General features: G+C 41.3%; 1 protein-coding gene across 2 annotated transcripts in view; it reads left to right on the forward strand.

Annotated features, from left to right (window-relative positions):
• The window catches only part of GALNT18 (polypeptide N-acetylgalactosaminyltransferase 18), a 1,871,693-nt gene that overhangs the window by 683,753 nt on the left and 1,163,367 nt on the right, over nucleotides 1-24,573 (forward strand). For both annotated transcript variants that reach the window (XM_078680939.1, XM_078680940.1), the window contains exon 2: nucleotides 7,625-7,817. In XM_078680939.1, the coding sequence (XP_078537065.1) occupies nucleotides 7,625-7,817 (193 nt within the window). The remainder of the gene's footprint in view (nucleotides 1-7,624; nucleotides 7,818-24,573) is intronic.

The following is a 24,573-nucleotide window of genomic DNA, read 5'->3' on the forward strand; positions in this document are numbered from 1 at the left end:
GTCTGTCCCTGGCCCAGTGCATCATGGGAACAGGGCAGACCAAACTACCAAGCCAATTCTTCACCAGAAAGGAGACAAGCTTCCGGGGACCGGTTTCTGGCATTTCAGCCGTCGTCGGCCCGGCTTGCTTGAATCCTGATGGAGCAGTGAGCAAGGGACTCATGTCTGAGTATACCCTGCCACACCTATAGTGAGGTGGAGGGAGGCTGTGTGCAAAAAACTTTGAATACCTCTGTTTCTGGTGCTGTGTTTATGGGGATCACCACCACTTGCACTTTCTGCCTGTTTTCTTTCCCCTGGCTTGTGTGCATCTATGCATAACGCTTTCATCGTAGCTGCAAATATTTCCCCTCTGCCCATCGCGTTTTATCATGCCATTTGCATCCTGCTCCAAAATCACCTTCATCGCTGCGGTGACAGGCACGGCGCGGCGCTTTATTATTTAACTGAAGGCTCAGTGTACATTTCATCCTTGAAGTGAAATGACGCTTATCCCAGGATTCAGCTTTGAACAAAGTGCTGTGGCAGATTAGGAAATGGTACATATTTACTGAGACGAGAAGCTAATGGAAGGAACCAGTGCTTGATCTGTCGCTTGTCATAGTTGTCGAGAAAGAAGAAAGGTATCTCAAAAGAACTTAACACCTTAATCTTAAGAATGCAGGCCCAGAAAAGATGAAAAGGCGACCTTGCCAACGAAGGTTTAGCACTATAATCACCAAGGAAGTGTTGGCGCCTAATGCTGTAAATCCAACTTCATGTGTTGCTGTCTGTAGCTTCACGACTTGAGGTTCCTTCCGGATTGATTGGACAACGCGGCAGGCTCAGATAAAGTTTTGAAAAAACACATCCACATCGAGGCAATGTGCTGACATCCATTTTGTTGTAACATGACTGAAATGTCTCATGTTATCACCACATTCGTTCGTTTTTTTTTTTCTTTTAAATGACTTATAACCTTACATTTCTTTTGGATTTTTGTATTAAACCCATGCTCTATTTAAAGGGTATGGTTGAATAAATTCTAAAATCATCTAGGTAATGAAAGTTAATAAAACAAAAACAAAATGAGACCCTAATTGATGTCAAAACGTTACCAAGTAATTCCACCCGCCTTATAAGACTCAGATGCGCTGTCCAGTACAGGAAAGGCAGTCAGCTGGTAGTACATTGTTTTTTCACGTTTAACTGAGTCACACAGGACAGTCATCTAGTAACACATTTTTAAAGTGTGACCTCATACTTATGTTTTAACCTATGGAATACAACAATGTTTATTGGAATCAAACTGAAAATTAGTGCATGACTTTTCATGTCAAATCTTTTGTCTTTTTAGGGATAGTTCTTAATGCCCTCACTCAGGACATCTGTTAGATCTAAACCTTTACAAATGTCCCAATGAATCATGCAAGGAAACATATTATAGATACATTATCTGATACATTGGTGAATAGACACTCGTGATTTATGGTTATAAAAGGAAAATATTGTTTGTGAAGGAAGGAGAGACAGAAAGCTCAACATCTCAATTATTATTCTAACATCTTGCCTGCCCTATAGCAGATAAACTCTCGCATTGTCCACAGCTGGTATGGAAACATGATTTTTTTAAACCGCACACAACATCCTCACAATACATTCTTGTAGTTCATGTCCAAAACACTCTAAAGTTGTTATTACGAGCAATCAAACACTTGTACACATAATACTAAACACATTTCTTTGGGCGTTTTAAAGAATATCGAAGGAGTTAATTTAAATGGTTGGTGTGACAAATATCTAGGAAAGTCTATTCATACTGTCGGTTTTGTAAAATGTTTTACTTTTGTAAGTTTGTCAAATAAGATGTGAAGTGGCAAACACAAGTACTCTCTTTTTTTAGGTCGAGCCTGGGCAGCTCATGTGCTGCCCTGCGAGTCATGCTGTATTGGAGTACATTCTTGAAGCCCTGCCCACTCTCCGTCTATGTTTTTGCATTGGCTTGTGTCACTATCCATCTTCTTTAGTCTATAAGCCCTATTTTCTTCATGAGTTTCTCTTACTGCAGTCGGGCAGGAGGTTCTCTCGTGTGCAGTTGTGACCACCAGCTTGTTTAACTCGCAGCTAACAGGGAGCTCTTCAGGGACCATGGGAGACAGAAGGGGGCAACTCAGATATGCCTTTAGGGAGGTCAAAGGTGCATGATGTAAATTCCACTAATTCTGGCGTGTTTATTTTCTGAAGGAACATCTATGTTAAACATTTCAGATAGCAAGAATTATGGGAAAATCTCCCTCGTGATGTGTTTCCAATGAGTCCTTGGTCCAATGTCCTAAAGTTAAGGCTTAAATAAGTACTTCAGCCACACTCCCACATCAGGTCTTGTAACCTTTATTTCCAGAATGAACGAAGACACAGCAGCAGCCGATGCGCATTTCGCCCGCAGGGCTTTTTCAAGGCTCCAAAACAAATCACTCTCTGCCCATTTTTTTAAATGGCTTGTGTCATTGTCCTTTGTAAACGCTGGCCTCCGAGTCATAATTAGGCTTGTGAATCCCTCTTGATATCACCTTGTCTGCATTTGTTACTTCCCATAACGACTGGACCTTATACTTGTCTTGTTACACGGTCTGCTTTAAATTGACTTTAAGCACTATTTTGTTTGATTTGCCCCACACCACCCACTACGTCACAGCACGCCACCCACTTTTATTGTATTTACTAATGGCGGTCCGCGTCAACTATAGTGGCCGCGTTTCTTTCTTTCTTTAGTTTTGTCAGTGCGGTCCGCTTTAAGTATAGCGGCTGTGCTTACAAATTTTTTTATTTTTTATTTTTTGTTTACTAGCGCCCATGCAGCGCTTTCACATTCATGGAGGCCACGCCCTTTTCTTTAGAGAATCCCCATTTAAAGAAAGGTGCGCTACTGCTATTTAAGTGAAAGCGTGCAATGGGCGCTTTTAAAAAAAAATCTGTTTTTCAAGTTTACAAACAGATGCTTTTTTTGTCAAAGCACCCCTTGCTGTGGTTTCACTTTAATGTGAGCCACTGCCCTTTCTTTAGATGCAGCTTGTCTAAAGAAAGGGGCACGGCCTCCATGAATGTGAAAGCGCTGCATGGGTGCTAGTAATTTGCAATGCAATAGGTTTTGCATTTGCGTGAGTTTAAGCTATTGCATTCCCAATAGCTCAAACCCTCGTAAATGTGAGACCTATTGCATTGCAAATGCTTGTTCTATTCGCCTATGATCCATTTTTGCTGCTTTTGTAATAGGGAATCGAGCAACTAGATATTGCTCAATTCCTGTTTCATACAGAGAAAACAGACCGTGAAAGAAGTGTCAAAAAACAGCATCAATTTTCTTCTGAAGGATTTACCCGTTTTAACAAACAAAAATCCTCATCTATACGTGGCGTCCAGTAAGATAAATGAAGCGAACTGAATTTTCTCTTTCAGTGTTTCTTTAATAATAAAAAATTAATTTTGAACTTAATTTTAAAAGTTGAAGAAATCTTTTTCCTATTATATAATATCTTTTTTTTATCCTACTGCAAGCAGTAACGTTTCTACATGGCTTTAGCACTAGCTCCCCATATGTGCTCCTTTCCCTATTGCCGCCAAAATTCTGGGGATTGTATCATAGGACAAACAACCACAGAGCAACAGAATCCGTGTCCATCATGCATCAAAACTCTAGGGGCCTCATTTATGAGGCTATGCGTCACTTTTACGCCGCTGGTGCGTCACTTTTTGTGATGCACCAGTGGCGTAAAAAATGCGCCTTGTTGCGCCATATTTACAAAGTGACGCCTCTAGGTAGATGCATCACTTTGCAAACTCCTGCGCCACATTATACCTGCGCCAGGTATAATGTATGCAAGGGGGGCATATTGACGCAAGAAAGGGTCGTAGAAGTGACGCAGTGAAATCTATGAGATTTTACTGCGCCACTTCTAGGACACAAATGCGTCAATTTCTTACACCTGCCTCACAGCAGGCGTAAGACTGACGCAGGCCCTTTCACATGGGGCTTGCCCCATGTGAAAGGATACATTGCTGGAGTTGCGTCACTTTTGTGACACACTCCAGCAATGCGTCACTTTTGCGCCATACATATACGTCAGAAATACTGACGTATCTGTAACTCCTTGCGCAATGATGCGTCATACTGTAAATATGACGCAGCATTGGTGTCGCAAGGAGGGCGCAGTGTAAAGTGAGGCATCGCTGTTTTCACGCAGCGATGCGTCACTTTTCATAAATGAGGCCCTAGGACTGTATGATGTGCTATTTCTTACATTCATGACAAGATGCCTTCAATTTTACGCTGGTACTTCATTGGGTTGTATTGAAAGGAAAACAGCTGCAGGGCATTGCTCCAGTATTCCACTGAACCTCTCAGTGGCGGCTAGTCAGTGTTGATTGTGGTGCGGTCTCAGTAGTCAATGGTGCATCCGTAAGCATCCGTCAACCCTCCTCTGCCCATCCCCTCCATTCCAGACATTCAAGGTCATACACACACAAGCAAACAGAAACACATGCCCAATGAAAGCCCTCCTTGTTCACAAGCTCACACACATATTCACACGAGAATCACCAGTGAAAGAACCTCCTACTGTCCTCACTTACATCCCAGTGTCTTCACACCTCCTGGTCCTTTCTCTCTTGGCCCTTCATCCTCTCGTGCCCAGGGGTGGCAGCAAATGGTCTAAAGAGGTAAAAGAGATGTGCCTGCTTTAATAAAAAACAGGAAAATCTATTGACAATCTTGCCAGAAGTAAGCCTGGAAAACTAGGATAATTACAGATCTTCTGCATTCTTCTGGAAAACGTTTCTGATTTCCTGTTTTCTGTGATGCAGAGCCTTTTAACAGTGGTACATACTGTACAGCATGCTTGGTAAAATGACGGTGCCTTTGTGCAATGCCAACATTGCTTTTTTTCAGTCTCCCATATCGCTACTGAATTTGGGAGTGTTTATTTTCCCTTCCAAATATGGAAAATGATTGACTTCGACCACTGCCATGAGTAAATCCTTTTCCGTTTCGCGAGTGAGAAGATATATAAGAATAATCTGAGAATACTGACAAAACACCATTAGTTGGCGGGCGTTGCCAAATTCTCCCTGAACTACCTGCTGTATAACTTATCCCCCATCCCTTGAGTGCGATGTAATAATGCACAATATTACTTTTTTGTGGAAGGAGCGTAGCTATCAATGATGCACCCGGTGCAGTGGCACCAGGGCCGTGTGATGGGCCACCATGCCTTACATCAGCTGCAGTTCATTAAACAGGTCAGCTGTATGTTTTTTACTGCTTACCTAGTGCCAGGATCTGTTTACACTTGCTAGTGGATCAATTAAGGGACACAGCTGGGGCTCTGTGGTGTGAACAGCACAGCAATACCAAAGCGCAGAAGAGAGAAAATGAGAAAGATGATAGGAAGGATAGGGAATAAAAAAAAAGAAAGGAAGAGAGGAATTGAGAAAAGGTAGGAAGTGCACAAAATTGAAAGAAAGCCAGGGAGGGAGGCAGGACAACAGGATACGGAGGAGAAAGAGAAGAAAAGATGAGAGATTTAGTGTAGAGAGAGAACGTAAAGTCAAAATGGAGCGAGAAGAGAGAGAAAGAAGTAGAAAAGAAAACGAGGGAAGGAGATGACAGAAAGAGGATGAAGAACACGAAAGACGAGATGGAGAGAACTGGAGAACTGAGAGAAAAGATGGTGAAAGGGAACAGTGACAGTAAAACGTGAGAGAAAAGGTAAAGAGTTAAGGACTAGAGATAGAGAAGAAAATAAGAACAAGTAAAAAGCGAATAGGGAAGAGAAAGGGCAGAAATAAGGATTATAGAGAGCTCTGAAGTAATGAGATAGCAAGAAAGAGAAAAGTGAGCTGAAGTAATGAACGTGAAGAAGAAACGGAGTAAGCGGGTAGACAGCAAGACAGGATGATCAAGTGAAGGTTGGGGAAGAATGGTAGGAGGTAGAAAGATAAGACAGAAGAAGAGCATAAGATAAGAGAGAAGTAGGGAGAAAGGAAGAGGAGGGTAAAGGAGAACAAAAGGGAAAAAAAGGTGAGAAAGGGAAGAAGGAAATAAGAACGAGAGTTGGGGGTGCCGAGAAAGAATGGAAATGCATGGAGGAGAGAGAGTTAAAGGAAATAAAAATGAGATGAGAGAGGGATGGAAATAGGGAGGAGAGAAAAAAGACAGGTAAAATAAGAAATGCAGAGACCCATAGGTAACAGAGTAGGTGTCATTGGTGTAGTAGTTCCAAAGGCTCTGGTGAATAGGGGTTCCAGCAGCCCAATGATTACAACTATGGGTTTCTTTTAATGCCAACCTGGAATGTGTTTTCACCCAGTTTTTTTCCAGTTTTTTTGTTGTTGCTTGCATTAGGGCCCAGGACACCCTTGCTACGCGTCCGCATCGGGGCTAGTAATTGTGTTAAGCCCCACTATTAAAAAATTCCCATTATTAAAAAGGAATTAGCGGGAATTTGCAAACATTTTAATACTGTGACACAGAGCCATCAGGTAGAGCCGTAAGATCGGTGATCCTAGTTTGGTGTGCTCCTTCTTATAACTTTATGCAAGTGCTTTATTCTAACAAAAAATCAATGAAAACAGAAATATCAAAGGTTTCACCTTGCTTATCATGGGGTGGGACTAGAATTGAAGGGCTTTTCTATTTGCAAATCACATGCAGTTTGTAATATTTTCGTTTGCGTATCTAGAGAGCAAAGACATTGAATATATCTTCAAATACGAGTTTGACACTTAAAATCATAAAATGGTAAGTTGTGGAAACAATTTTATGCAGTTTGTCATTTTCTTAAAAGAAATTGCTCCAATGTTGCTTCTACACCTGGGAACCCTAGCTGAATGGCTGATAGTGATGCAGCAAACAACTGGAATAAGCGGGGCAGGGCCACACTACCCACTGAAGAATGATGGGGTATAGATATTTTGAAAGACTACGCATTTTTACGATGGTTGGAATATAAAACTTTAATCTAAAACATGTTTGGTAGAACAGTGCTTATTAAAATGGAGACCAAATGCAGGATGGATAACATAAAAATATGAATACTGTAGCAAAGCCTATTCAATGGACCACATAGGGCAATGCCTTTCTTTCTCTGGCCGCTACTTTTTAGTCACATAACCTTCCTCCAATTATCCTCTCTCTGTTTGTTCAGTTTTCACCTATTCGTATGTTTTACCCCTTAGCTTTCCTAAACATCCGTCAATCATTTGGAGCTTGCATTTGTTGTGAAAAAAACACACACCTTGTTCTAAATAAAGGGCTCCACTGTTCTTCAGATTAGTCCCACACTATTAAAAAAAAAATATATATATATATATCACAATTAAAATGCACATTTTACAAGACAACAATGGACTACTGGCTAGCTAATTTACAAGATTTATTTCCATATTCCTGCAGTAAAACATTATTTTTTACAAATGCTAATATTGTTTTTAAAACATTGCTGTCATTGGATGCATCGATAGTGTTATTTTCACTTTCTAAATGTTATATATTCATTGTTATTTTTAATTTTATTATTCATTTTGCAATGTTTAGTCAGACAATTTTCTGTCATTTGTAAAAGTATGTGTTTGACTTTCTTTTTTTTAGAAGCCCCTCCCAAGCCCGAAGAAAATGCTGCTGAGGCTTTCACCGATTCCTCTCTATTTGCACACTGGGGTCAGGATCTCAGCCCTGAGAACAGAAGAATTGCCCTGAAACAATTTCAGTATTATGGATATAATGCTTACCTGAGTGATCGCTTACCAATGGATAGATCGCTGCCAGATCTCAGGCCTAACGGGTATGTACTCGCAGCCAAACTCTACATCCCTTTTTCACGAGCCATTATGCAACTTCATCATGACTTTAGGGAGACCTGAAGATTATCTGTAATTATGGTTGAGATTGTGCTTTAGCAAGTTTAGGATGTTGGCGAAATTTGTTGTTCTTCCTTGAGGTTTTCCCTTGCAAAAGTAAATATACTATCGCAAAAGAGTTTGTGAGCGTCCGCATACCCACTGCGTGTTGTGTGGCAACATGGACATGCTCACAACTTTACTGTCAAGGGCATAGGTAAGCGGAAATGGTCATGGAGCAGTGTCACATTTATAGCAAGTTTAGGTGAAGGGATTCCTGAGAAAAAGCCAAAAAAGTAAATGCACATTTTTATGAAATGTTCATATTACCTAAGTATTCTTGTGCGAATCCTGATTGTGTAAATGTTATGTATGTCAGTACTGCTGGAAAAATATCCCGGATGTACTCAATAGGTCACTTGTGGGATTCTTGGTGAATTACTTAAAATCCATTAAGGTGTTTGAAATGTAGGAACGCCATGTAATAAATCTTATGGGAGCAACAACAAAAAAAAACAGTTGAAACATTGTTGCTAAATCTCTGTGAATGGGGATGTTATGTTTTTCTGGGTCATCAGATTATTGAAGTAGCTTTGCAGAGAAAATGCTCTTTTTGATTGAAGCATCTGAACTCGTATTTCTTTCAACTTTTGTTTAGCATTTACGAATTTGGTATAATAATTAGCTCTTACCACAGTACAAAGTTGGGATTTCTATAGTGTTTTGTTTTGTAGGGTGCAATGTATACTTTCAGTTGATAACAGCGAGAAAATGTTAGTCAGTAAAAAGAGGTAAATGATTTAAGCAGGGGCATAATGTAGGCCCCTGCAGCCGTTGTGGTGTGGAGAACTCACCCTTTATTGGTCCTCCAATCAGTTGAAAGTCTGTCGGTGAGTTATGGGTCGCGGAGACCCGTGCCAAAATGTACATGCTGTAGGGCGTCCATATGAATTACAGAACTCGATTTAGCATTGTGATAGGAGAGATTCAGGGCCAGATGTACGACCCTACCAATTTGAGAGTCACAAATTGCATTGTTTTGTGACACACAAATTGGAATGTACAACAGTGTCTCAGATACTGTTTGCAATTCCCTAAGGTTGTCGCAATTTGCGTGCCTCATTAATTATCATGAGGCAGGTGCAATTTGCTACCCCATTAGGAATGGCTAGCACTCCCAGTGATGGTAGCCCGCTGGGGTCAGCAGACCACCATGACTGTGACTGCTTTTTAGGTCGAGCCTAGAGCCAGCACACATGTGCTGCTCTGCGAGACTTGTTGTGGTTGAGTAGCGAATAGAAACCCCGCCCACTCTCCGCCCATATTTGCCATTGGCTTGTGTCATTTGTCTGTCCTAAATGCTGGCTTCTGATTCGTAAACAGGCTTGTTAGACCCTCCTTAGTACTGCTTCCTCTTCATTCGTCACCTCCCATGGCGACTGCCCCTTTACTTCGGTTGTTACACGGTACCTGTTATTTAGACTGTAAGCACTATTTTCTTTAATGAGGTTCTCCTTCTGCAGGCACAACATGCTTTGCTGCCTTCTTTACCCCCCACCCTGTAGAAATAGAAACCTTCTCAAGGGTCTCACTGATACACCTGGTCCTTTTAAACCAACAAAAAAGAGATTGGCACAGAAGCTGTAATATAAAATACATATTTTAATATCCTCAGATGAGGGAGACTACGTCACACAGTACCCTCAGGAACTGTATAAGGCAGTCTGAGGAGTACAGAGAACAGGGGCCTTATATATGCTTAGGGTTACATAGTCAGCATAAAACCAAGGGGAGGTCCTGGCACATGTAAGCATGCAAAATGACTAATATGGGTATACAAGATGTGCTTGCTCAACAAAGTGGGAGGAGAGTTACTTCTCCTTACATCAGCAAGAATAGCCTGACAATTCTATACTAGGCGCAGGTGCATTCTACTAGCTAGGCCTCTCTGAGCATGTGCAAGGCTCTGGAAGAGGGAAACAGCACATGACGAGCACATGGCTAACTAAAATGGCTGCCAAGTACAAAATGGCTTTCAGCTCATGCTAACAAATCCTTGCAATCTTTAACAACCCTCCCTCCTATTGTCCGTGCCTTCTCCCCACCGCCCGCCGTCCCTCCCGTTGTCCGTACCTATGAATCCCTCCTCTCATTGTCCCTGCCTTCTCCTGCCTGTCCTCCCTCCGTTGTCCGTGCCTTCTCCCCTCTGCCTGCCCTCCCTCCCCATGTCTGTGATGCCTACCATTTGCAATACAATAGGTCTCACTTAAATGTGAGACCTATTGCATTACAAATGCTTGTTTAAATAAAGCAGTTTTGTTTTTAATTGCAGCCCGTTTTCCTTACAGGAAAAGGGGATGCATTTAAAAAAGAAAAATGAAACACTTCTGTTTCATTTTTTAAGGGCAGGCAGTGGTCCCTGGGAGCACTGCCTGCTCTTAAAAAATATTTTCGCATCCATTCATGAAGGGGTCCCCTGGGGATCCCTTACTGTTTGCAAGTGGCTTACCACCTACTTGAAGTGGGTGGTAAACTGTGAGTGTTTTGCGGCCACAAATGCGGTCGCAAAACAATGGTACATTCTATTGTGACTCGCTATTAGGAAGGGACGCTCCAGCCTATTAACAGGAGTCGCAAACGCTATTTTGCGTGTCACAGAGTCGCAAAATAGCATTTGTACATGGCAGGTCCCTTTACTGCAGTCCCAAACAGGCCAATTACCTGTTTGCAACTGCAAAAAACAGTCATATGTCTGGCCCGCAGTGCTTGGTTTGAGCCAGTGGTTTCCGGTGCTCAGCACCAGAACTTATATGTCAGCACCAGCTCTTATAACAGTCTGCCTAACTAGAAATAAGCACAACAACAATTGTTTATTAATTGAATACACATTAACCATGACTAATAACTGCCACCCAAACCATTCCTTTAGCTTTGGGGACCTGGAATAATATGGATTGTCATACTTGTTAGTGTGATGGTTAGTAATTGAGTTGGTATTGTCATTGGCAGCACTGGAAGGGGAAACGGATGGTACAAGTTTCAGTGGCCTTCTGACCAGGACCCTGGCACTTATTGTTTATACAAATTAAGCACTGGAGAGATTTGATAGGCTGGTGGCATAAAGGAAAATATTAATTGGCCACTTTTCAGCTGGCATTGCAATCTTCTCTCCCAACCCACCAACTGGGCCACCTATTAGACCCAATTTTAGCCAACTGGGGGGATCTAAAAATTGAATGCCCTACGGCAGTCCCCTGGACAGATCACTATTTGGTCCTCATTAGTGCCCTGATACCTAATACCCCAATGCCAAAGATGCCAGGTGCAGGGAGACTGCATAGGAAATGGGCTAGGTTCTCAGCAGATAATTTTAATCATGCCCTTCAGCAGGGCGGGCCACCAGGAGGCAATGACATTGAGACTACCTGTAGTGCACTAGATGAATGGATCACTGTGGATCTAGATAAAGTAGCCCCATAGTCCTCTAGTGCATCGAGGAGGCAGTTGAAATCTGCCCCATGGTTCAATGAAGAACTGTGTTAAGAGCTCCTGCAAGCGCTTGGAATGATTATGGAGGAAAGATTTCTCAGAGCAAAGGAAGGCCGATTACAAAACTAGTCTAAAACACTATCACTCCTTCATAAGAAACACCCTTGCCGCCTACTACAAAGCAAGGATAGAGCAAGCTGAAAACTCTTCTAGAGAACTTTTTGCAATTTTTAAGGACATATCATCACTAGCCAGAACTACGACTTTCAACCGCAGCTCAGTGGATTCTTGCAATTTGGTGGCAGACTTCTTCGCAGAGAAGTTAGCAAGGATCTATGCTACCTTCCTGGATGAGGCACGTAATGGGAGTTTGGATAGGGAGTTGCGGATCAAGGTGGATGAAACACCCTGCCTTTCAAGATTTGACCTTCCCTCCTGTAACGACCTCAAAGTCTTTGCCTTAAGCATTAAATCCGGGTCACCTAGGGACCTTACTACACCTAAAGTTTTGAGGGAGAGCAGGGAGATCCTAGCACCCTATATTGGGCATCCCATTGAACTCTCTTTTGAATCAGGTGTGGTCCCAAAAAGGTGGGTTGGAAACCCTTCGACTGGTCTCACTCCTGCCATATTTTGATAAAATAGCTACAAAAGTGGTCAGTTCTCAACTGACGGCCCACATTAACCTCTACTGAGTCAACACTGCTTCTGTCTACAGAAACCATCTGCAGACACGGTGGCTCTGGTCCTTCTGGACCTCAGCATGGCATTTGACACTGTTGCTTATCCACGACTCCTGCAGCGCCTCAGGAAAGGCTAACTGGATAAACTGGCCCTGGAGTGGCTGGGATCCTTTTTACAGGAGCGAAGCTTTCAGGTGTCCCAAAAACCTCATTATTCTAAAAGCATTGCGCTGGCTCAAAGGGTCCCTCAGGGCTCTATACTAAGCTCTACTCTTTTTAATCTATATATCGCCCCACTGGTGGAGATTGTGGTAAAATATGGCATCAGTGTTGTGTCATATGTGGATGGCACGCAATTGGTGGTTTCACTGTCACAATCTCATGAAGAGGCAGCCACACATTTTTCCACCTGTCTACAGGAGCTGGCATCCTGGATGTCAAGTAATTGTTTAAAGCTGAATGGCAGCAAAACGGAGGTTCTAACAGTGGGTACGCACGCTTGATATGGTCCTCGGCTTGGGGGCACAGACCCTGGGCCCTACCCCCTCCCTAGTAATCAGGTTAGGAACTTGTGGATGTGGCTAGACTCTAAGCCCTCCTTTGAAGACGACACTAGAATTGTGGCCCGAAAGTGCTTTGGAATAATGAAAGGGCTTCGGAAGACCTTAGATGTGCCTCCCGTGGTAGCCGGGAAAACCCTAGTCCAATCGCTGGTAACCTCCCACCTGGACTACGGGAATGCTTTATATCTAGGAGCTAATGGCAAGTGTCTGCAGAGACTTCAATACATTCAGAACATAGTGGCTCGCCTTGTTCTGATGCTGCCCAGGAGAGCTCCCTCTAGAAATGCCCTTGCTGCCCTACTCTGGCTCCCGGTGGAAGAGAGAATACTTTTTAAAGCCTTGTGCATCAGTCACCGCATTCTGCAGGGAAAAGGGGCTAGCTATCTACACAGTCTACTGTCCCCCTACACTCCAACCCAGTTCTTGAGATCTGCGGGGACTAGACAGGTCAAGATTCAGATAATCAAAAGAGCGAGAATGGGTGGTCGATCCTTCCGCTATCTGGCCGCTAAACATTGGAATGACCTCCCTGTTGCTCTCCGGAAGGAACCATCAGAGAGACTCTTTCGAAAAAAACTAAAATCATGACTCTTTTGCGTTTAGGTTCCCATCTAATCTGTATCACGTTTCTGCGCCAGACGTTTTGTGAGCTGCAGCGCGGGGACACACTAGTGAGTGTAGCCATGCACTTTATAAGCTTACTTATTATTATTATTATTATTATTATTAGAAGCTCTTACAGATTTACTCTTAGCTGGTGTTAAGAGAAAGAGAAGGGATTTCACAGATGAAATGTTATAGTTAGCCAAGGAATAACCTCATCAGCTCACTCGTAGGGAGAGGGAATTGAGCACAGTGGTGGACTACCTTGCTATGTAGTTTTTTTGTGTTGAAATTTTTTATTAGAAATTTGAAGATAAAAGTACAGATGGAAATAATAATACAGAGTAAAATCTTTGGTAAGTAAAAAATGGTACAAATTAAGAAAAGCATTACACAGAATATAATAAATATGAGAACATAAGGATAACGTATATTCCGTAATCCTAAATGCAATGATAATGAAAAGATTATAAAATAAGTGCAAGATGAAAGAGGAATCAAGGAAAGAAAAGAAGAATAGAACAGAAAAAGAAGAAAATAATAAAGAAAGAGGAAAAGAAGAGAAAAAGAAAAGAAAAGAATAGACAAAAAATCCCAGAGCAACACAAATTTACATAAAAAGAGGTAAGGGAAGAAAATGTAAAGCTGAGCAATACGAGAGGAAGAACTCAAAAGAATAGGATTAAGAAGGTGGAACAATCAGAGGAGAAGGAGGAGTGGAGACAGAATCATCATGTACTGAGGCTTCCAGAAAAGGGGACCACACCTGGAGAAAAATGGAAGCTTGATCCTGCAAATTATAAATTGTACGTTCATGTATCATCGCCACAAACCACTCCTCCTGCGAAGGGGGCAGAGGAGATTTCCAGTGCCGTAGTATGCAAATTTTTGCCGTGGCCAGAGCCGTATGGAGAAGACGAGTTTATGGTTTAGAAAGCTTCGGAAGGTTACGAAAATCATGCAAGATAATATTCAGAGAGGTAAGGGATAGAGGGAGTGACATAGTAGTGACCAACGTCTTCCGTACAAAAAGCCAAAAAGGTGTCGTATGAGGGCATTCACAAACAATATGCGTAATATCACAACTAGAGGCTGAACACCTCCAACACAAAGTATGGGATATTAACTTAGCATGGTGTAACTTGACTGGAGACCAGTGCCATTCGTGTAGAATTTTAAAAACACAAAATTTAAGACGGGCTTCACGAACCCCTTATGTAACCCTTCCAATATTTGGTCCCATTGAGTATTGGAATATGTAACCGAGAGGCGCGATTGCCATTTCAACTGGGGAGCTTGTGAGAGGGGTTGTGAAAATAGAGGATGCAAGAAAGTTTTATAAAGACCAGAAATCACACCTTTAAGATTCCCCCACAACTGTAGATAGGACAAAAGAGGAGATACAGATATCAAATCAGGCGGGGGACCTAAATGTTTCGTGAGAGCTTGCTGGAGCTGAGTGTATTTACAGGATTGAGTGGATGCAGATGGAATTCCTCACAGAGTTGAGAAAAAGATTTAAGAGTGTTATTGTGAAACAACTGATCTATTGTCTGAATACCAGCTTCCTGCCATATGGGCCAGGACAGAGTGCGACCTCCAACCCGAACGGCAGAATTAATCCATAAAGGAGCTTTAATATGGATGCGTGAGTTAGATTTAAGTATACGATGACTCCTCTGCCAAGATTTGGACATTGCAAATAAGATAGGGTTTTTAGGATCAAAAGAACTGACCCCTTTACCATAGAGAAGGGACAAAACTGGACCAGAGGCTAACAAGTGACGTTCAAGAGGGACCCATTGAGGTATATCTTTAGATTTAGGTAGAAAAAAGACAAGTTGCGAAAGATGAAGAGCAAGTGTGTAATGTTCGATAGAAGGGAGACCCAAACCCCCTTGTAACTGATGAGATTTTAATTTTGCAAAGGCAAGACGCGGTTTAGCAGTGCCCCAGACAAAAAGTTTAATTTTGGAGTCAATGGATCTCAAAGTAGTTAAGGGGATGTGAAAAGGAAGCATACCCAAGACATAAAGGAAACGAGGAAGAGTAACCATCTTGACCGCCTGTACTCGCCCCCACAAGGACAAACCGAGAGCCTTCCATTTATCAAAGTCTCTTTGCATTTGCGCGATTAAAGGGGTCAAATTGTCCGTGACTATATTATCCAACCCTCTATTTATTAAGATTCCTAAGCACTTAAGCCGGGATGATTGCCAATGAAAAGGGAAACCAGAAATCACATCCTTTGTTGTACTAATAGTCATGGGTAATGCTTCACTCTTATCCCAATTTATCTTGTAGCCAGAAAAGGAAGAGAAATCATTAATGATGCGGAGGAGAGCAGGAAGGGAGCGGGGGAGATCAGTAAGTGTAAGGAGAACATCATCTGCATATAAATAAATTTTTGAGTGACCAATTGGAAGGGGAACACCTATTACCTCAGTAGATTGTCGTACCGCCGCAGCTAAAGGTTCCATTGCGAGAAGAAAAAGAAGAGGGGAAAGTGGGCAACCTTGACGAGTACCTCGTCTGATTTGGAAAGGGGTGGATAGGAAACCGCCGCAATTTACCTGAGCCGATGGGTCATCGTAAAGCAGTCGCACTTTATCTATAAACTGATCACCTAATCCAAACCTTTGCATGACAGAAAAAAGGTATTCCCACTCAATACGATCAAATGCTTTTTCAGCATCTAGAGAAAGGAGTAACGCATTGTCAGTGAGATGTTTAGCTGACCATAAAGTATGAGATAGGGTGCGTAAATGGTTTCGAGACGACCTACCCGGAACAAAACCTACCTGCGAATTATGGATTAAAGAAGGTAGAACTTTACGAAGGCGTGAAGTAAGAATGCTAACAAGTATCTTAACATCAGAATTTAAAAGAGATATGGGCCTATAACTACTGCACAACAAAGGATCTTTGCCAGGTTTCGGTAAGACAGCTATAACAGCCTTGTTGGAAATAGGACCAAGAGAAGACTCCTCCACTGCCTCCCCAAATGCAGCATGTAAAGTATCGATCATACTCTGACCGGTCCATTTGAAGAATTCAGGGGGGAAACCATCATCCCCGGGAGCTTTATGATATGGCAATGCAGCTATCGCTGAAGATACTTCATCCTTCGTAATAACACCCTCCAGTAGGGCTCTACCCTCATCGGAGAGTTTTGGAAGATGGACTGCAGCTAAAAAATTGGACATCGCAAGTGTGTCTATATGAGTGCTTGGAGAGTAAAGAGATCTGTAGAATGAAGCGAATTCTTCAACAATCTCTTGTGGTCGAGTAAGTACGTCACCATTACTTGATTTAATAGCTGGGATTGCCATATTGGCCTCCCTCTGTCTCAATTGCGCAGCTAAAAGCCGACCAGCCTTTTCACCCTGCTCATAATGACGGCCTTTCATCCTTTGCAAAGCGTACTCAGCTTTAGAAGTAAAGAGACTATTAAGAGACATTCATGCTTTCTCCAGTGATTTCTGAACATGAAGGGTTGGTTTTAAGATATATGATTGAGAAAGTTGACGAATGTCCTCCTCCAAAACAGTCTGTTTATCTGCATTTTCTTTATTGCGAAAAGCAGCGTCCCGCATGAGTTGACCCCTAATCGTTGCCTTGGCCGCTGCCCAAACCATTCTCTTAGAAGAGACTGATGCATCATTGAGAATAAGATAATCTTGGATTTGTGATTGCAAAAGGAGTTTACCTGCTGGTGCTCTGTACCTAGCTATATTCAAGCGCCATGGTTTACGTCCTGGTTTGGAAAGACCCAAGTCAAGAGACAAGAGAACAGGGGAATGGTCAGAAATGGCTGCTTCCAGGATCTGGGACTGTGTAACCAATTGGACTGCCCGTTGTGAAAGAAGAAAGTAATCAAGACGTGAGAATGTACCATGCGAAGGGGAGAAAAACGTGTATTCTTTGTCCTGAGGATGACTCAATCTCCAATGATCAACTAAACCAATATCAGCAAGAATGTCCCGGAAAATGGCTCTATCTGGAGCATTAACAGTGTCAAAACAACCCGTTCTGTCCAGAGTCGGATCTGGTGTCAGATTCCAGTCTCCTCCAATGAGAAACTGGGAGGCATCAATTTCCGTGAAAAGGCGGTTCAGACGGAGAAAAAACAGTTTTTGGAGCCTAATGGAGCATAAATGGAACCAAGACAGATGAAAGAGTTCCCAATCTTCAACTTGGCAAATACATACCGACCTTCCGGATCAGACCATGTTTTGAGAATTGTGAAGGGAAGTGACTTTCGGAGAAGTATGGCAACCCCACACTTACGAACAGGGTTAGGGTTGGTGGGATCATGCTTGGAGACACTACTAAGAATCACCTTACCGACCCAATCTCTGCTGAGTTTACTAGATTCAATGTCATCTAAGTGTGTTTCCTGCAATAGAGCAACGTCCACATGTTTGGATCGTAAATATGTTAGTACTTTTTTACGCTTAATATAATGGGTGAGACCATTAACATTCCAGGAAATCACTGACAACGAATTAGGAGAGGACATGGTAGGGGAGGTCAAAAGGTAAAGAGAAAGGAAAGGAAGCAATTGAACAAAAATTAGAGAAGAAAGATGTTGCACTGGGAAATAATAGGCAAAGTGAGTCGAGGAAAAGGAAAAGAAGAAAAGAAAGGAAAAGAAGAAGGAAAGAAAATACAGAAGTAGTTTAGAAAAGCAAAGTAAGTATCTAAGATAGACAAATCAGGTAGAAACGAACAAAAGAAAAAGAATAAAAGAGAAAAAGAGAAGAGAACCTAGACTGTTATCTACGGGTCTGGGAGCACTGAAAGCAGCGCCAAGGGGTAATCGGACCCCCTCCGAGGAAAGAAGACTGGGGATCTAGAGAGCAGAGGAGAATATGGAATATACGAGACAAAACAGAGCAAGGCAACATTATCAAAAATCGTGTGAAAACATTAAGTATCATCATAAAGCAAAACCAATGAATAAAGAGAATGATTAAATGCATGTTATAAATATCATCCAATAAATAATAACTCGAGAAGGCAAGAAAAGAAGACTAAAGGAAGTGGAGTAAATGAAGGAGTCCCCATAGCAAACAGTAAAAAAAAAAACATAGGAAGAGAGAGAGAAAGAAGTAGTAGACAAAAGAAGAAAAGCACTCATGGGGAGACAAGAGAGCATGACTAGAGACAATATATATATAAGTGAGTAGAACAATATAATAAAAGTGTATTATGTCAAAACCCAAAGTATCTGATAAAGCAGATGGACAGTGTAAATCTAAACACAATAACCAGAACATGGAAAAGGGGCATGAATGGGGAGTAAGTCCTATATGTAATAAGTAATACATATGCAGTATATAATGAGCGATACCTACAATGCATAAATACTCCAATTTGTTGAAAACTCACAGTATAACAATAAAACATATAGCACAAAATAAAATAATGCGCATAGTGTATAATACTATAGATCCACATGTGAAGAAGTAAACAATTAAAACATCAGATACTAAAAAATAGCAATAATACAATAAAGAAACAAAGAATATCTTATATAACCGGAGTAATTAATATATGAAACGAATAGCAAGAAGCGTAATAAAAACCTAGACGAGAATAATATGAGAAGAAAAAAAGAAAAGGGAACATACTAACACTGTCCTTGAGAAGGAAGGAAAGATATAGTAGGTATAAGAAGAAAGAAAGCCCTAAGATCATACAACAGAGTAGAAACAGAAGAAAAATGATCAAACACAGTTTAAACCAAGAAAACAGTAAAACAAAGGGACATCAGAGAAATCTGGAATAATTAAGACATGAAACAATTGGTAATAAGCGTAATAACAATAACAACACCATATCTAGAAAAATGGACAGGAAGAGAGAAAGATCTCTTGTGGGATAGAGGACAGTCTTATGGTATATGATGGGCAAAATCTGAAAATAGTTAAATAACTAAATAACTACCAGCTGTCAATCACATAATAATAGTAAATATATAAGAGCAATAGAGCACAGAATACTATACTATATAAAACACTAAGAAGAATGAATCTTATTTTACCATGCCGTAAAGCCTCGGTAAGCTAAACAAGCAGTGAAAGCATCATGAACAATAAACAGTGCTATACACTTATAGAATAAGAATGAAATAATTGGTAATAAACGTAATAACAATAACAACATCATTTCTAGGAAAATGGACAGGAAGGGAGAATTATCTCTTGTGGGAAAAGGGATAGTCTTAAAGGATATGATAAGCAAAACCTGAAAATAGGTAAATAACTGCCAACTGTAAATCATATAGTAATAGTAAATATAGAAAAACAATAGAGCACAGAATAATACTTAAGACTAAGAAAAATGAATCTTATTGGTTACCATGCCATAGAACCTCGGTGAGCTAAACAAGCAGTGAAAGCATCATGAACAATATACACTTATAGAATATGAAAAATTAATAATACATTAAAATATCAAAAGAAAAATGTCAAACTGCATCAGAAGGTGTTTTAAGAGGCGATCTGGACTTGTCTCTGTGTGGCGTATTGGTGTGAGAAGAAACAGAACGCAAAGCAGAATCCTTGCCATCTTGAGAGCGAAGCAGGCGAGTGGGATCTCTGCCACGCTGCTTTGATTCAGGAGAGGAATATAATTGAGATGTTGGAAGATTCATAGATGAGGATTTGGACTGAGAAGATTGAGCAGAAGAAGGAGACTGCGTTTCCATGTCTTCGGACCTGATATAGTTCAGAAACTGCTGTAGTAATGTAGGATCATAAAAGTCTGTAGATTTTCCATTCCTAGTAACACGAAAACGTGCAGGTTCAAATAATCCATATTTGATGTCCATTTGGCGTAATTGGGGTCGCATGGAAAGAAACGCCTTCCGTCGTTCATTTGTTTCTTTAGAGAAATCTGCAGCCATGTAGATGGTATGACCCTGAAACAGAAAGGAGCCACGAGTGCGAGCCAGTGATAGAATTTGTCTGGTTTGCTCATGTCGAAGAAAACAAGCAATGATTGGTCTAGGTCGTGCAGAAGATCCATGACGAGGCGGGCCTAGTCTATGAGCACGTTGAAGTTCAAGAGGGGGAGTAAAAGAAATTCCAGTCAGAGTGGGAAGGGCATCACAAAGAAAGGACTTCATGTCTTGCTGCTCAATATTTTCTGGAAAACCAAAAAAACGGATGTTGTCCCTACGACTGCGATCTTCTAAATCGATGATCTTACTGTGTAGGAAAAGTAAGTCCTGATCTGAGCCCTGAGCAAAATCCAGACGACCTTCAATGTCTAGTATTTTAGAGTCGATGACATCAATCCTGGAGTGAAAAGCAGTAAGTTCTGCCCTGATAGATTTAGTTTCTGTAGTCAATGAAGTCATAGTAATGTCCAGACCTTCTAACCGCCGGTTGACCCCAGATAATTCGTGCAAAATGCGTTGCATGGTGTCAGATAAGGATTTGTCACTCTGAGGCAATGCAACTTGCGATGAAGGAGGTGACACAGAGCCATTGCCCTTAGCTACCACAGGAGAGGATTGCTTTACCACTTCATTGAAAAGTGGTTGTTTGGGCCCACGGCCACCATTCCTCTTGTTAGCCATGTCCTTGCACCGCTTTAACGATGGTCTGCAGTAGCGAATGGAAGAAATATTGGTATATGAAGTAATGATAAAGCCAGGAATGTATCGAATGACAATGAAGTAATGGGGTGTACACTGCAAGAAAAAAGACAAGGCAAACAGCAGAAAAGTGGCACCTGTGCGCATTTAATTGAATAGTTCCTGTCACTCCCGTAGAGGTGCCTTTCCCAATCATAAAGGAGTAATTGCAGCTTGAGAGGAAAGTAAAACGTGAGTAGCCTGAGGAGGGCGCTGCCTATTAGTCACATCAACATGAGGAAATAGAAATGCAGTTCACAGCGTTTATACAGCGCAATAGTAATTTTCCCTCCAGTAAGTCAAAGCCGCCGTGCACATGAGTACATTTAATTGAGTAACTATGTGGCCATGAGAAAACAAATGTGCCAAACAATTATATTTCCTTCATTGCTGTTAAGGTGCCTTTCCCAGACATAAAGGAGTAATTGCAGCTTGTGAATAGCCTGTGGTCTTGTGAATTTTAGGAGTATTTTGCTTGCAAAATGTGGAATGTTGCCTTTGTTAGTGAATCTCGTGCTATATAGGCTCTACCTGAGGTCGGACCATAGTCTGCGCTTTCTGAGTCTAATTAAGATATAGCCGTCTCTGACACGCAGCACCAACTTCAGTGCAACAAATATAGTGTAAAACTCAAAAAGTTCTGAAGAAGTGAAAGAGTACAAATGTAGTCAGGCAAATAACTATTGCATGGAGAGACCGAATCTTTGTAATTTTACCACAGGCACTGACTTAAACAATGTGAAAGAGCAATCCAGGTGGAAAAAATGGTGTTTCAAAAAAGCAATATATCCATGAAATGAAGCCACGAGAGTTATCCCTTATGCATTTTAGTTAGAAGTGCACTTTTTATCAGTCACAGTAGCATGAGACAGTGAAAACGTTTGCAGCGCTTACACATCGCGCTCCCACCGTCTGAGGAGGCGCGGCCTTGGTTGAAAGGAGGCGCGGTCCTGGAGTAGCGCAGGCTCCGCCTCGGCTGAGGAGAGGCGCAGGCACGGAAGCGCGCGAATGTCGAGGCTTGCGTCTTGGGAGTCGGCCGCCTCACCGTCACTCCGCCACCACTTGAAGAGGAGCCTCCATGCGGAAAATAAACACACCGCCGTAATCCTTAGGACTGCCGGAGTTCTTTCATTAGCAGAGAGACGTCCCACTGGAGCAGGTGAGGTGAAGAGGCTCGTCAGGGGTCCGACCCTCAGCGGAGCTCTCTCAGCAGGCAGCCATCTTCCTGCGTGGCCAGACCACGCCCCCGCTATGTAGGTTTTAATCCTGGTGCTCTTCCCGAACTCAAAGTTCTTGCACAAAGCAGTGTGTCTGCTGTGTAAGAGACACACTGGCAAATCTTCCCAAATGTTCCTATATTCATTCCTTAGTGTTAATGTCCTTTCATCTGGAGTTGGCATATGAATATTCTAGGACCTCTTCTCAAGAGTCGTAACTTAGATGTGTAAACTAAGTAAGGCACAATTTACAAATGCAAATTTGCTTAGTTTATTACTGTTTGGTAATCAGAGGCATTCCCTCATGACTCGTGCAAAATATACATGCCATATTGCATATTTGTCTTTTAGTGGTATTTACATGTATTTGGTGTTTCTGCTTATACATCTATCACTGCATGCACATGGTGGGAATACAATTTCATTTGAATGTTGCAAAGTACAGTGGTGTAGAGTCAGGGATGAGAAAAAAGAGAAGGTCTCAGGCCTGCCATTGCAACCTGTGCGTGCAGTTTTAAAATCCCATCTCGACCTAGCAAAATAAAACTTTTGTCAGGCATTAATGTTCCTTTTTAATACATATGTCACCTCTAGGATAGGCCCTAAACAGCCCATAGGGCAGGGGATTTAAAATGTTGGACTTGTACTTTCAATATTTACATGCCCTGGTGTTGAAAAATTCTAAAATTCGTAGGTGAAATATGGAAATTACCTTTTGATTGTCATAGTACATTTGCTTCTGTCTAAAATGATTTGACCGCAAATTGCACCTCCACCACATTGGTCCTGTAAAAAAGATTAACTGTTTTGCTTCTGAAGTATTAAGACTAGTGTAAGGCATACTATTTAACACGTTAGCGAACACTCACAAAGTTACACCTTTTTGAATAGTGAACTGGTTTTCTTTACGTTTCTCAAAGAAATGAACTTCTCTGTGAAAACTCTATAGATCCTATATTGGGATGTTTTTTATTTAGTGTGTAAATAATGCAGAAAAAACAAACAATATCCTGGTGTGACTTATTTACTGGGTATTCAAATCAAATCAAATGATCTTTATTCCTTAAAATGCCATAAAAGTGTGCATTAATAAAATGCATAAACACATAAAACATATCCAATAAAATGTCAAAATAATATAAGACTGGAATCCATTAAAATCTTAAAAACAGGACGATAAAATCTGGTACATGGAGCTAAAAAAGATCTGTTAGCAGTTTAGCTGTTCATAATGTTTTCTTATTTTCAGAGTGCCCTTTAGAAAATTCAATATTCCAGTGGATATATCAAAAGAGGGGAACCTTTGTAAAAACTCCATAGCGGGCATATATTTTTTACAAACAGCTTTGCGTAGTAAAGGTTGTAGGAAAGCGGATCTCGATCTTGCATCCAGGGGGAAAAGCAGAATAAAGTGAAATGTGCATTGTTTGGATACCTGATTACAATTACATGGTGGCTCATGTTTCTAAGTACAATGAATGGGGAAGCCACTTGAACATGAATAATATTACATTTAATAAAAAGGGTTAAAAGCAATCGGTTTTCAAGCCATCACAAATATGGTTCAAGGCTATTAACTGCCAGAATCCACAGTCTTCAAGTTCAACATTTTACATAATCTTTTGTTGACACAAAATTCCTGGAAGCGTGATGTCCCTGTGACTTTTGCATGGCGGTTAATTAATGTTGGTTCAGTAAACATTTCTTGGAGGCCTAAATTGTCAAAGCATGTTTTTACATGTGCCAGCCAGGCATCTTAGACATGTTTTCGCGAGTCAAACAATCAGTTATAAACTGTGTCGTCAACCCCACCTTTGGATCTAGTCAACATTTCAACCAGAGCAAAAGTGGCGCCAATTTTATTTGATCTTCTAAATGAAAGTCCCACTTCTTCATAACAAATGAGATTTGCTACATTTTTGGGGGCAGCCAGCAGCCTGTATAGAAAGCCGTTTTTGATACCCTGGAGAGTGTCTGAGTTATAATTCTCCCTTATTACCCCTGTATTTAAGTAATGGCTGAAATGCATTTATTTTTTAATAAAGTAATTATCTCTGGCAATGGTGTAGTATCCTTGAAAAAGGAAAATGGCTTCTGTGTTCCTTCCTATCTGTTGGGATTTTATCTGGATATGCGCCTTCCAGTTTAAGTTAGAACTAAAAGTAATCCTCAGATAATTGAGTTATTTGTCCTTACTAAGCATGCCCCCCCTACGCCCCCGCCCATGCTAAAATGTCTGGATTTTATGTTTATTATTCCACATGTTATTGTATAGGATTTAGACTACTGGGTATTCAAATTACGCATCATTCTGAGATTACCAGGCCGAATGAGACATAATATGTGGTATCCGAGTTTGGACAACTGATTAACTCATGTTTGCCCTCTTAGGAACCATTTTTCCTTGGGCACGTTGTGCCAGGTCTTTCCTGGAAAACTGTGCCCGAGACAAATTGCTAAACTGTGGCAAATTGAACACACGAATTTGGACAGAAACT

This window comes from Lissotriton helveticus, chromosome 3_1, assembly GCF_964261635.1.
Source record: "Lissotriton helveticus chromosome 3_1, aLisHel1.1, whole genome shotgun sequence".
Classification (NCBI taxonomy): Eukaryota; Metazoa; Chordata; class Amphibia; order Caudata; family Salamandridae; genus Lissotriton; species Lissotriton helveticus.